At 45.8% G+C, this 13,202-nt stretch overlaps 2 protein-coding genes across 6 annotated transcripts in view; both read right to left on the bottom strand.

Moving 5' to 3' along the window:
• Positions 1-504: 504 nt before the first annotated feature.
• On the bottom strand, positions 505-6,649 carry PEX11B (peroxisomal biogenesis factor 11 beta). Of its 2 annotated transcripts, none has more exons than XM_019627774.1 (4): positions 6,552-6,649; positions 5,614-5,729; positions 5,005-5,206; positions 505-1,717 (listed from the first exon to the last, which is right to left on the bottom strand). In XM_019627774.1, the coding sequence occupies exons 1-4, from the start codon at positions 6,605-6,607 to the stop codon at positions 1,312-1,314; spliced, it is 780 nt and encodes a 259-aa protein (XP_019483319.1). In that variant the 5' UTR covers positions 6,608-6,649; the 3' UTR covers positions 505-1,311. The 2 variants fall into 2 exon arrangements, with proteins under 2 accessions (XP_019483319.1, XP_019483320.1); XM_019627775.1 differs by lacking the exon at positions 6,552-6,649 and adding an exon at positions 5,876-6,428.
• Positions 6,650-12,633: 5,984 nt separating this feature from the next.
• The window catches only part of RBM8A (RNA binding motif protein 8A), an 8,610-nt gene continuing 8,041 nt past the window's right edge, over positions 12,634-13,202 (bottom strand). For 3 of the 4 annotated variants that reach the window (XM_019627827.1, XM_019627825.1, XM_019627824.1), the window contains exons 5-6: positions 12,946-13,082; positions 12,640-12,837 (exon numbers count right to left, since the gene is read on the bottom strand). In XM_019627827.1, the coding sequence (XP_019483372.1) occupies positions 12,792-12,837; positions 12,946-13,082 (183 nt within the window). In that variant the 3' untranslated portion in view covers positions 12,640-12,791. Of the gene's footprint in view, positions 12,838-12,945; positions 13,083-13,202 lie in introns of all 4 variants that reach the window. The other variant, XM_019627826.1, reaches the window with a different exon arrangement.

The following is a 13,202-nucleotide window of genomic DNA, read 5'->3' as shown; positions in this document are numbered from 1 at the left end:
AAGTGGGGGGACAGCTACTTTTTACTTCCTAATCTTATTTATGTCAACCTGGCATATGGAAAACGAAAGAGCTGATAAGTGATATCATTTCCCCATCCATCCGGGAGAGTCCCAATATGTGATGACACAGACAGTCCAGACTCAGCCTTACCAGCCCCACTCCACGTAGCTCTGTCTGTGACTCTTCGCCTATGCTGCCTTGTGGCGTTAGTGTTTAAAAGGACTATAAACTATGAACTGGTATGGGGTGTTCTTTGTGGAATCAGCATAGTTACTTTAACATTAGACGCCCCCACCTTCTCAAGGAGGCTATAAACTTCAGAAGTTGGGACCATGGAGTTTCTTAGTTTTCTGTAGCTCTACCGCCCAGCATGATGCTCTGCATAGTTTAGAAGCTCAATAAAAATCTGTGGGTGATGATGCCAGTTGCTATTTCCATGGAAAACCTAAATAAACAGGAATAGGGGCCTCAGGTGACCAGAACACAGACAACCAGACCAAACATCAATAAGCAAACTGATTTTTAATTTGCTGACCTAGAAAGCTCGCTCTCTGCCATGGGCCCAGGTCCCAGCTATTTACACAGAATCATTGTACAATATTTACAGCAAGATGCTAGACACAGCATCACTCTAGATGGGCAAAGAAGGGGTGAGAACAGGCTAGGAACAAAGCCCTGAAATGAAAGTGTACGCAGAAATCTGCGGGTGTGAGTAGTGGGAAGCGTACGGGCCGAGTCACGAGGGAGGTTGGTGAGGTAGGCATCAGGGAGGAAGAGGCAGCATCAAACCAGTTCTTGTGCATGAGGGAAGAATCCACTGGGACATAAAGTCTTTAAATTACGATTTGGAGTTTAAAGGGGGTAAAATCTGCCATAAGCCACCTTTGTGAGGAAAAAGAAGGCAATTAGAATTTTACAGACCACACCTTCTACCTCCCCTACCAAAAAGTAATTCTGCTGCTGACCGAATTTCTAGGACTGAGATGGGGGACTGAGAAGGCAAAAAAAGAGATGCAGAGACAGGCTCTTAAACAGACTCATGAGAGACCAAGAGTCAAGGGAGACACAGACAGTACAAAGAAGGAGGAAAAGAACAAAAGCTCCAGCAGGTCTGAACATTAGAATCATCCGGTTGATTACACAAGTCACCTCGCCTCGCCTCATTCTCCCCAGAGCGCCTTCTTCTACCCCAAGCTCTCTGGATTTTAACTTTAACCAAGGAGCAAACTTAGAACGAGGCTGGTACGTTGGGGACAATCTAAGGCTCCATCTTACCAATTCAGGTCCCCTCCTTATCCTGTACCAGAGTATCAGGGCTTGAGTCGTAGCCAAGGGCAGATTAGGGTGAGAATAGACAGGATGGAGGACACGAGGCCACAAAGCCCCACAATCCCAGGGCCACAGCGCCACAGGCCTAGCTTGTCCAGTGGAATGAAGAGATCGCAGGCGTTTCTGACCACATCCAACAGAAGCGGGGGATGACTTCGAAGGACCCGAGCCAGGAGCAGGACTCGGAGCTGAAGCTTCAGGACCAGTCGGGGCAGGCTTCCTGCTGGCGTCTCTGGACCCCCAGGCCCCCCCATTTCAATTCCTCCTGGGACCCCTCCTCCAGAGCCCTTCTGTCGCCGGCTGCAAGCTGAAGACTCTTGTTCCATCAGCAGGCGAATCTCATAAACATCACGGCTCAAGTTCATGATGAGGGAAAACAGATAGTACCTGAGATACACAGGAAGAAGGGTCAGTAAGGGCACCTATACCCACTTAGCATATCCAACAGAACACTCAATTTTTTTCCCCCATAATGCAAAGGGGTTACACATTAGAACACCAGAAATGAATGCTAGCACCCACCATTAGAAATGTCTCCCCGCCTTTCTATAACTAACATGTGCTTAGGTGTACCTTAAGATCCTGGCTTCAAATTCATGAGCATCATCCAATCTTCCAAGATCAACCTCAAATTTCATTTTTCCACTCGGCAACCCATTAATTAGCACACACACATTCACCCTGAACTACAGTAATAAAAATTTATTTTGAAAAAACAAGCTTCACTTGTCTCAGAGAGTTAGACATATTACAATTTGAATCCAATCCTTTTGTTTAAAAACAAAAAGAGACCCAGAGGCAGTAAGCAGCTTGTCAAATGTGTTATTATAAATTCCTGAAGAACAGTCTACGATTTTTACTTTGAATCCACCCCACAGCAGTGATCTGCACTCAATATAATTGTCCTACCTCCAAAACACATCCCGAATTCAAGCATCTCTCTCTATTACACTCCACCACCACAGTCTAAGCCACCATCATCTCTTGCTTGAACTACTATTGTAAAACTTTGGTCTTTTAACTGGTCTCTCCATGACCACTCATGCCCCCTGCCTCCAACAATCTAATTTCATGTAGTATCTGGCATGAACATAAATCATATCATCACTCCCCTTCTTTTTTTTTTTTTTAAAGATTTTTATTGGGGAATTGGAGGGATGGGAACAGCGCTGGGGAATTGGGGGAAGGGGAACAGACAAGTTGCTGTCCTTTTGTTCTTCAGTCTAGTTGTGGAGGACGTTGATTCACTGGCCCAAGTTGGAACCATCATTGCGCTCTTCCCGGGCAAGGCAGATCAGCCGCCGGCTTCTGGATGGCCACTCACGGTGGCTGCTGGCAGCTCATGCTGGCTGCCGGCTACACACGGTAGCCCATGGCAACCCACTGCAGCAGGGACTGCAGCCTATGCCGTCCCCGGCGACTCATGGCAGCCCAGCTCCAGGTTGAGCTGATGTTTAGCATCTCTTAGCTGTAGAGGGCAGTGTCATTGGCCCGCATATGCGGGATCTGAACCGGGGCCCTCTGGCGTCCCAAGCCAGCTCTTAACCATCGTGCCACTCGGTTTCTTAAAGCTCTCCATGGTTTCCTTCCCGTCACATTTAGAATAAAATCTAGATACCGAAGACAGGCTTAGAGAACTCAACATCTGACCCTGTCTCTCTTAACTCTACCTTATACCACTCTCTCCCTCAACCACTGTGTTTTGATCCCATCAAGCTTGCTCCAGCTTTAGGAGCTTTACACTACCGAGTGCCTCTAGTCTCTGTCCAAAAATCTTCACATGGCTGGCTCTTTCTTGCTCTTTGGGTCTGAGCTTAAATGTCACCTTTTCAGAGAGGCCTTCTCTAATCCCCCATTCTCAAGTAATGAGCCATTTACTCTCTTTTTTTTAGCTGAGCCATCGTGCCACCTGCTGGCAGCTCAGCAGCAGCTCAGCTCCGGCCAGGCATCGAACCGCTGTTGCTCAGAGCTCACACTCTTGAGCGAGCTCTTAACCAACTGAGCCACTCGGCCAGCCCGCCATTTACTCTCTACCACATGAACCTATTTTAATTTCCTGCATAGCACTTACCACTACCTGCTATTTTTCTTATTTAAAGATCTTTGTCTCCTCTCATTACGATATAAGCACCATAGGAGCAAGGACCTTGTTTGTTTTTACCACTGCATCTCTGTGTCTACACCAGTGCCTGCACATAGTAAGAGCTTGATAATTGAATGAAATGAATAAACATGGCACATAAACTCTTCTAGGTAGTTGCTCTCCCATATACTCCAGCCATGCCTCCATCCTCAGCCCTCAAACATCATAAGCCATGTTATAGCTGTAAATCACAGAGAAAGATAAAGAGAAAAGCAACAGATGAAGGGAGAGGGAACGATGCTAATATAATCTAAAACAAAAAACAAATACAGATGATATGTATACAGACAATTTTATTCCCAAATCACGTTTCTCTCCACACTCACTACCAGCCAGCTCCTTACTCCAAGCCAACATCATCTCTTGGCCATATTAGGGCATTTCCTCCGGCCCTATTGCAATCCATTTTTCACACCGCAGCAAGAGAGATCTTTAAACACAATTTCAATTATGTCACATCCCTGCTCAGAGCCCATTGTACTTAGGATAAAAGTTTTAAAAAACTAAACAAAAAAACCTTACTATTGACTAAAAGGCCTTGCCTGAGTGATCTGGCCCCTGCCTATCTCTCCAGTTTGAACATTATGTTCTTTACTCAGTACTGTCCACAACACTGGCTTTCTTTCTGTGTCTCTGATTCCTCAAAGTCTTTCTTGGTTCAAAGCCTTAGAACAAGCTAATTTCTGTTTGGAAAGGTCTTCTCTGCTACTGTTCGATTTGTCTACTTCCTACTTAAACTTCAGGTCTGAACTAAAATGTTACTGTCTCAAAGAGTTCTTCCCTGATCTTTCAATCTAAATTAGCTTCTCTTGTTATATACCTCATAACACCCTGTACTTTTCTACAAATATTTGGATGGGTGGTTATTTTTTTTAAATATATGACTCCCCCACTAGACTAGAAGCTTCCCGAGAGCAGAACCATATCTGTTTGGCCCTTTGTTTTACTCCCTGGACCACAGTAAGCACTTACTAAATATTTTTAGAATGACTGCATGATCAGGCAGTGAGGGCATACCCTATGGTACAGATAGAAGCAGAATTAAAGCAGTATCATATCTTATCTTGCCCAATCTTAGTCATTCATTATGAAAGAGCATTTGTCTTCCATCTGTCCCCATTTCTTATTCTCTGATAGTTTAAGATATAAATGAATGCCTGACCACTGTGCTGTACACCTGAATCTGAAGCTGAATAATATTGTATGTGAACTATAATTTAATGTATACACATAGCCACGGGATATGGAGTACAGCATAGGGAATAGAGTCAATGGAATTGTAAAGCTAAATATGATCTCAGAGGGGCTATCAATTTGTGAGGGGTGAAATGTCTATTACATTGTTTTGTACACCTGAAACTAATAAAAAAATAGTAAACAACAACAAAAGATATAAATGAAGATTGGAAGCCAAGTGATTGATTAAGACATGTATATTCTGGGAAGACCCTGAAAGACTTTTCTCTCATAAAAGGCAAGCTGCACAGTGTGAAGAATACAAAAAGTCTTGTAGGATAAAAGAATATCAAACCTGAATGAACGCTGGGACCACTTCTCCTGATCCACACGGGGAACTAGTCCAGACTTTCCAGCCCACAGGACATTGTCACAGGCGAAGTACAAGGCTCGATTGAGGTGACTAACAGTGATGCAGAATCTTAGGACAACATCTGACAGGTGCACAGCTCGTTTGGCTGACTCAAGGGCATCTGCTGAGTTCCCCAGGCGTAGAACTTGTGGGGATTAGCAAGAAAAAAGCAAGGATTTGGAAACAGAGAGGAAAACAGAGAGCAAGACACAGAGAAAGAGAAAAAGCAAAAGGGTGAACACTGAGCAAGTGATACAAACAATAATAACAATCTTTAAAAAGAGCAGAAACAGTTCATCCTTTACTTCAAATTTTAAGGAATTTGTGTCCCGGTTTAGTTTTCCCAAACTTGCCCTATTCTCTCCAATCCCTCATTACCCCCCTTGTTCCTGTCCTTTTATCGCAATTGGGAGGCATGTGTAGAGAATAAGTGCAGAGCCCAATGAGAGAGAAATGGCAGAGAAGGTTAAAACCAGGAAGGAGGGTCTAAGAGAGAATAGCTGGGGATGGAGGAAGTATAGAGATAATAAAAGTAAAGGCACAGTTGCTCACGCTTTCTTCCTAGGCTCAGATGACCCTCCAGTTGCCGAATCTGCTTCTGTAACTCAGGGCTGGCCCCATGTTTCTGCAGGGTATGGCCAAGCAGGGAGCAGGCATACTGGGCCGCCCTGGAGGAGAGGACAGACAAGGTAAGGTGGAGACCAGCCCTAAGATCCCCCCAAAAAAATGTCCTCCAAAAGGCAACCAACGGCGGACTTCCCCTTTTCCCAGGTTGAGATCATTCCCTTTCCTCCTCTTTATGTCCATAACTCACCGTTTCTGCTCCAGGCCAGGGGAAGGAAAAGGCATAAGATTAAAAAGGAGCCTGGAAGCGGGTGGGGTGCACTACTTAGAGTTGAGAAAATCAGAGATTGGACAGTGATGAGGACTGAAGGGGACCGTGAAAGCAGCGGGGTCCATCACAAGCACATCGGCGTGAGCATGTCTGTGATATGTGAGGGGGTGGGGGTGAGTTGGAGGGCAGGTTATTCTTCAGAATAGGTGAACTAAGAGATGTCAAGGCCCTGGAGCTGAAGTGAGACCAGAAGACAAGGCGGACGCCGAGGAGTTCCCGGGAGACAGCGGGGTGAGGGACACGGAAAGTTGGAGCGACTCCTCAGCTTGGGGACAGAGTCCGGGCGCAATCCACCGCGGGGCGAAGGCTCCACATTCCACCACCGCCCGGGGAGGGACGTGTTGGTCTTATGTGGACACGGCAACCCTGAGCGGCCTCCCGCTGGCCCACTCGTGCCTCAGTTTCCCCATCTTTCCCGGGAGCAGAAACGAATCATCTCCTCACGACCGGCTCAAATCGGCGTCTCGCGGTCTGTCCGGGCCCCCGTAGCCCGAGTTGACCCTTTTTGACCCCCGTAGTGTGAACTGACCTCGCCTCACGAGGGTCTCCCTTTGCCTCTTCCCTTCCCCCCCCCCCATTCCTATTGGGGCCGCACCTGCACAGCCGATCCCGGGCCTGGCTCTGAGCACTGAAGCGGACCCAGGCGTCCATGACAGCGGCTGCCCAGGCTCCGCAGCCCCGCTCCCGCCCCACTCCCCGCCCCGAGTCACGCCTCCCGGACGACCCAACGGTGCCTCGCGAGGGACAAACACCGCCAGAAAAGAAAGCAAGTGGAGACAGCCCTTGAAGCGGCATTTCAGAATAAGCGCTGGTCTCTCTGGGCCTGCGTGTTTTTGTGCTGTCTCCGTCAGCCGTCTCATCCGAGGGTCTCTATTCCCTAAGCACGCCTCCAGCCGCACATTTCTTTTTAAATAATCTGGACTAAGGGCGAGGCTTGCAGGAGTGGGGACTGGGCAAGAAGGCACCGCAGTGATCTCGCAGCGGTAGCTTAGATAGGGTTCCTTTACCCAGCCCGGGGGGGCGGGGGGGGGTGCGCGACGAGCTCTGGTCAAGTCCAGGGATCTAGGGGCTAAAGAAGCCTATGGAAGTAATGCCAGTACCAGACCCCTGCTCCCTGCAGGGCCCTGACAGCTGGACAGGTCATCTCCGAACTACAGATGGAGTCCAGAGAGAGAGGCTTTAGGAAGAATTTCGCAATAACCAGCTCCAGATCCTAACAAGGAGGGTGAAGAATCAGTGGCCCAAGCTAAGCTCTTTAAACTCACATTTCATCCTCCCCCTTCCCCTTCCAGGTCACCATGTCTACAGGCAATGTCACCCCTTGGGGGTCAGCAGCGGGCGAAGAGGCCTGGGTGGCATCAGGAGTGGAGGTGGAAGGTTCAGGGCTGCCCACCTTCTCTGCTGCAGTTAAGGTCCGAGTGGGAGTGACCATGGTGCAGTTTGTTTCCTCGACTGGAGGAAACCTGGCTGTGCTGTGGTCAGTGACACAGCTGCAATCCAACCAACTTCACCCCCCTCCAGTAGGGTGACTATTTGCCCATTTAGCAGCTGCCGATTTACTGGTACTCTTGTGGTTACGCACCTGGAATGCTGCTGTTCAATAGCTGGCCGGGGACATCGCATGTCAGACACTGATGTTCCTGAAACTAATGGCCATGTATGCTGTAGCTTGGGCTCCACCGCCAGCCAGCAATACTCCCCCCACTTGGACCTCGCTCAGCTGGAAGGAAACTTCTGGGGGCAGCCTGGAGACTTACTGTATCTCCCCATGTATAAGACGCACCCTTTTCCAAAAAATTTGGGGTCTAAAAACTGGGTGTGTTGTATACAGTGGTTGTAGATTTCAAATTCCAAGATGGAACTGAGGACGAGGCAATATATGAAGACAGTGATTCATCATCAGACACAGATGAGGACAAGCTAATGGTTGGGCATTTTGACAGTGATGAGTTGTATGAATTTTATGATGAATAAAACTTGAGTTCAATGACTTTATGTAATATGTTTTTTTTCACATTTTGGGCCCCAAAATTAAGGCGCGTCTTATACATGGGAGCATCTTATACATGGGGAAATACGGTAGTTTCCTAGCTTACTTTGCCCCAGGTTGAGTGGCTCGTCTGGACTCAGGGCTAAATTGGACAAAATTTGGGCACCCAACATGAGCCTACGGAGACAAGGGGTGTGCCTGGCAGTGGTCAGCCATTAATCCTCAGTGCAGGGGAGCATCTGATAATTCTTTTGCAAGTTAAGATCACCACATGTTAATCTGTTAAGAGCCTACCTCATAAAAGCAGTACCCTTTATCTGTGCTGCTTCCTTCAGCTTTTACACTTGCTTTCCCCTTTTTGCATCCTCCCAGTCCCACCTTCCTCAGATTGCTGCAGGATTGTTCTAGGGCAGGTAGGAAACATCTACGGGGGTATGCAAAGAAGACAGTGAAGCCAGGGGTTTGGGAAAACTTTGTGGTGCATTCATTCATGATTCAAAAAATAATATGCAGGGCCGACCGACCAAGTGGCCCGTTGGTTAGGAGTTGGCTTGGGACGCCAGCTCTGAGCAGCAGGATCCCGGTTCGGATCCCACATAAGGGCCAGTGATGCTGCGCCCTCTACAGCTAAGATGGTGAACAACAGCTCGACCTGGAGCTGGGCTGCCGTGAGTCACAGGTGAAGTCGTAGGCTGCAGTGGGGCTGGCCGGCAGTAGGCGTGAGTTTTCATGAGCTGCCATCCAATGGTCAGCGAGCGACTGCCTCACCCAGGAAGAGCGCAATGATAATACCAACACGGGCCAGTGAAGCGAAGTCCTCCACAGCTAGACTGAAGAACAAAAGGACGGCAACTTGTCTGTTCCCCTCCCCCGATTCCCCAATAAAATCTTTAAAAAAATAACAAGCATCACTCCCAGGTATATTCAAATGCTCTATAAAAGATACAGCAACAAAGTCCTGCCTTCAAGAAATTTATAGACTAGTGCAGGAGACAAATTAGTACAATACAGTGTACAGTGAAGTCTTATGCTAAAGGTAAACATAAGGAGGTAAGTAACAATGAGGGGTGTCTGAACGACTCTTGGACAGTGAAGGAAAGCTTGCCAGGGATGTTAAAATTTGATTCTTGGAAGATAGGCATTAGACAAGTTAAAGCAGAAGGAATGCTAGGGAGGGTGGAGGGCAGTGGATCTCAAGAGTGGTTGCAGCTAATATTGAGTAATGAGCCTGGAGGGGGAAGAGTCAGATCACAAATATTAAGCTTGTACTTTATCCTGAGGGCAGTGGAGTTCATGAAGTTCACTAACGTCAAAAGCAGAGAGTGACGTAATCAAATTTGTATGTTTTACTTTAGCTTTATTGTGGACTAGGTGTCAAAACTGGAAGAAAAAAAAAAAAGGGAGCATCTGAACTTGAGTGCCAGTTAATCATATCTCAGTATGAAAATGAACTAGAATCTAGAGAAAAGTTAAATATGAAGCACTTCTTTCAAAACAAAAACCACTATCATGGGGGGTGGGCAGAGCAGCATCTCTTGAGATTAGGATTATGTCTAGAAGGGGGCTAAAATTTCAAACTCTCAAAAATGAAAATGCATTATACTCGTAGAGTCAGATTTAAAATTTGATTCATAAATCCTTATATTATTAGAAACGTAACTACCAAACAGTTAGTCAGACTATAGTTCTAAGACATACATCTTCCAAAAGTATGTTGCAAACAGGACCTCTGCTACCCCAAGTTTTAAAAAGCAGCTTGTTGCCTCAAGTACAAAACGAATTAGCTATTTATATGAAGCAAATTTTAGGTGGGGGCTGGGAATTAGAAGCCTGTTTTTATTGCATTGTTTCCTTGTTTTACTTTTGATTTTTCATTCTAGGCTCTACCACTAACCAACTGTGTGACTGGCTAAATCACTGAAACCCATGGGCCACAAGATGATATAGGAAATGAATTTCATCCTTTCTTACAGCCTCAACAACCTGACAACCTAACCATTGCAATCTCCATGTGCTTCAATGGCAAACCAGCGGTAACATTATGATGCATGTGCAAAAAGTGATAGTTTTAGTTCCAAATTAGCATTCTCTTGTGTAAATTCTGCATTGCCCCTATGTTGTATTTAAAATATTAGTGTCAAAAAAATTTTTTTTAAGTGTGCTGTGTAATGAGAGATTTTTGGACTAGTTAGAAGTTAGTATTGTAGGCTCAAGTTTCCAAGTATCAAGTAGTTGAAAGGAAGGTTTCTACAGTAGGTGGTAAATTGCACATAAAACAGGGAAAAGAAGAGGCAGAAGAAGGGTTATACATCAAACTTAAGTCTAGGGCCCTGGCCTATTTCCTCACAATGCATCAAGTATTTCTAGGCATAGTGCAAAAAAACAGAGAAAGAAACAAACAAAAAAACCCCAGAAATATAAGAACTCAAGATGGGGGAAAAGCAAAGATCATTCCCCAAATGGCTCGGAGTAGCATAAACATAATTCCAAGCACTTCATAAAATCACATGTCTATGGCTGATATTTACCACCTTTCCTAAAAGTCCCTCATGCCTGCTGAAATCACTTTCCAAATGCCTTGTATCTAGGAACCTGATAGCTACAGAGCTTGACTTTTATCAAACTAAGTGACTCAACCTACTTTACCTGAACCAAGGTATTAACTCTGAAGCTAAAGCTGAAAAATACTTCACTGATTCAAACCAAAAACCTGGCAATTTACCAAAAAGGGGGAGGGGCAGCCAACAGCATTTGGAAAATGTTAAATTTTATTTACCAGTTTCACCATTATAGTTCTTGTATTGGGTTGTCGGAAAAGTCATGATGCATTTTTGCAACAAAAAACAAAAAAAATAAGTCATGACTTTTCTGACAACCTAATACATAAGCCTATTACTAAAGGTCACTTCACAGAGTGGCTGCAAAACGGCCTGAAATTTTAACAGCACCCATTTTATACATTTTTTTCCACAGAATCAATCAGACACATTAGGAAAATCACATCAGCTAAAAATGTTGGTGAGGTGTTAAAGCTATCCTTTCGTAAGTGAAACGTTTCAAATAGTACTTGAGAAGGCAGGATTCTTTAAGTCCCAGGATATAACAAACTTAAGGGTTAGCTCCACAGCCTAAGGGAAAGATAAGAGATTTTCAAGATACATTCCTAACCGTTAAATATGGCACTACGGACGAACCATAACTCAGCACTGCACTGCTCTGCAGAGATTCAAGGATGAATTAGAAGAAAGTGTGACGTGGGTGGGTAGGTTGAGAGGAGGTAGAAGGGGAGCCAGTTCTTGTAGTCCTCAACCCCACTCCAGCTGTTCCTGTTCCATACCATCAGCTGAGCTGACCCAGTCGCCTTCATTCAGTGGGTCACCAAAGGCAGCTTCAAGGTTCAATGGTGAGACCACCTATAACCTCTTCATCTTCTTCTGCCTCTTTCTGCTGCCACTGACTGCCATGACCATCTGCTACAGCCACATTGTCCTCAGTGTGTCTAGTCCCCAGACAAGGAAGGGGAACCATGGTGAGACTCCAATCCCCAGGCCCTAATCTGTACCCTAAATCTATTGCCTCTAGCCTCATTTATGATAGCTATTTATCAAATCCAAGTGAGATCCTAACCATACTTCCAGTACCTGATGCTACACATAATTTTATTGAATGCTTTCAATTCCAACCAGCCTCTAGCCATCCTCTGAACTGTAGTTGCTCAAGGGTTAAGTAGGTAGTCTCCTTTACTTTTGGGACACCATCCAGTCTTAAAGTAAATTTAGTAGCTTCATATAACACACCACCTCAATCAAAACTTTTCTCCAGTATGTCTGTCATAATCCCTGGGGGGAAGGGAACACATAGTCCCAATCTGGGAAGGGGAAGAGGGTTTGCAGCATTCTCTTCTTTGTAGGGGAAGAGCTCCCTCTCATTGTCTCTGCCCATCCATTAATTCATCCTATACGTAGGTCAGAAGCTGAGTGGTTCTGAATTTCAGTATCTTTTCTAAATTCCCAGGCACTGCCAGTGAATATGTCCTCTGCTGCTCCTTAGACAATTGTCCCGTGTTCATCTGCGGGCTCTGTGCCTGGCCCTGCTGGCTTGCTGACCTTCAGCCTCTGCTGTATCTTATTACCTGCTGGGTCTCTGGTATACTGGTTCTCTCCTGCCATGCTGACTGAAGTCCCTCCCAGCCTTAGCCACGTCCTTTTCCTCTTTGGCCTCCTGAGTGCTCCTCTGGATCCTGTCCTCCATGCGGCATTCACACTTGGATGCTGAAGAGGGCACCAAGAACTTAGTATAGACTCCTCCAGGGAAAGAGGGTGTGGGAGAATTCCCCGACAGGACATTCAAACACTGAGGCAGATGGAAGTACAAACAAACGTGGCAGCAAGGGCGGGAGAAACAAAAGAAACATTCCTATAACATCCATTTGCTCAGGACAGAGTATACAGGAACAGAATAATTATTCTTTACTATCATTAGAACCTCCCTTCTCTCCCTATTCTTACTTCCAAGGGAAAGAAATACTAAGCAGTGTCTCTACCTTGACCCTTTGAGACTTGAGACTATGTCTAATGTAGAAATTCACACAGAATCCAGTCACTGGGAGAAGTATCTTCACAGTGACCCATACTGCCTTGTTAGAAATAGCACTTCAGAGCTTGCAATGTTAGAACAGGAAAGTAACTTTAAATGTAGAAAACAAAAATGGGACATTTATTCGTAACTCAAAAGAAATACTAAGAAATGGGGTAAGAGATTAAATACAAACAGCGAGCTCCACCCCAGCCCTCTGTTTCCAAGGCTGGAATCTCCGGAGAGAACACCTGGACAACAGGGGACTTGTCAGCGACGCCTCCGGTCTGGACTCCTGCTGCGCCTTCGGCCACCTCTAGGGAAAATGAAGCAGGGGAGGTCCATCAGCGGGACAAAATACAACGTCCTTATTCTTTCACTCATATTCCCTTCACCAAGACAGTGTTTTCCCTCTCCACTTTACCTCCTTTTGCTCTTTGGTGGACCCCGAACAAAACACCAGTCCACGCTGATTGGCTGTCCCATCAAATCCTGGCCATTGAGTCCCTCCATAGCAGCCTGGGCCTCCTTGTACGTTTCATATTCAACTAGAGTATACCCCTAGGGCAAGTGAAAAGACAGGTTATCAAAACCCTTCTATTCCACCAAGCTATTTTCTACTCAAGTAGGACAACCTATATGTATAGACTTTAAATAATGAATATACATCACATAGAGTGT

This window comes from Hipposideros armiger, unplaced genomic scaffold (genome assembly GCF_001890085.2).
Source record: "Hipposideros armiger isolate ML-2016 unplaced genomic scaffold, ASM189008v1 scaffold_741, whole genome shotgun sequence".
NCBI classification, from domain to species: domain Eukaryota; kingdom Metazoa; phylum Chordata; class Mammalia; order Chiroptera; family Hipposideridae; genus Hipposideros; species Hipposideros armiger.
Note: the sequence above shows the minus strand (reverse complement) of the source record. Positions and strands in the feature narration are given on the sequence as shown.

Bases quoted from the DNA above. Each gene is read 5' to 3' on its own strand.
- PEX11B (XM_019627774.1), bottom strand. From the start codon at position 6,607: ATGGACGCCTGGGTCCGCTTCAGTGCTCAGAGCCAGGCCCGGGATCGG. The intron at 5,730-6,551 runs GTGCGGCCCCAA...CCTCTCCTCCAG, and splicing joins GCCCGGGATCGGCTGTGCAG to GGCGGCCCAGTATGCCTGCT. The intron at 1,718-5,004 runs GTTTGATATTCT...TGTGTATCTCAG, and splicing joins TGGTCCCAGCGTTCATTCAG to GTACTATCTGTTTTCCCTCA.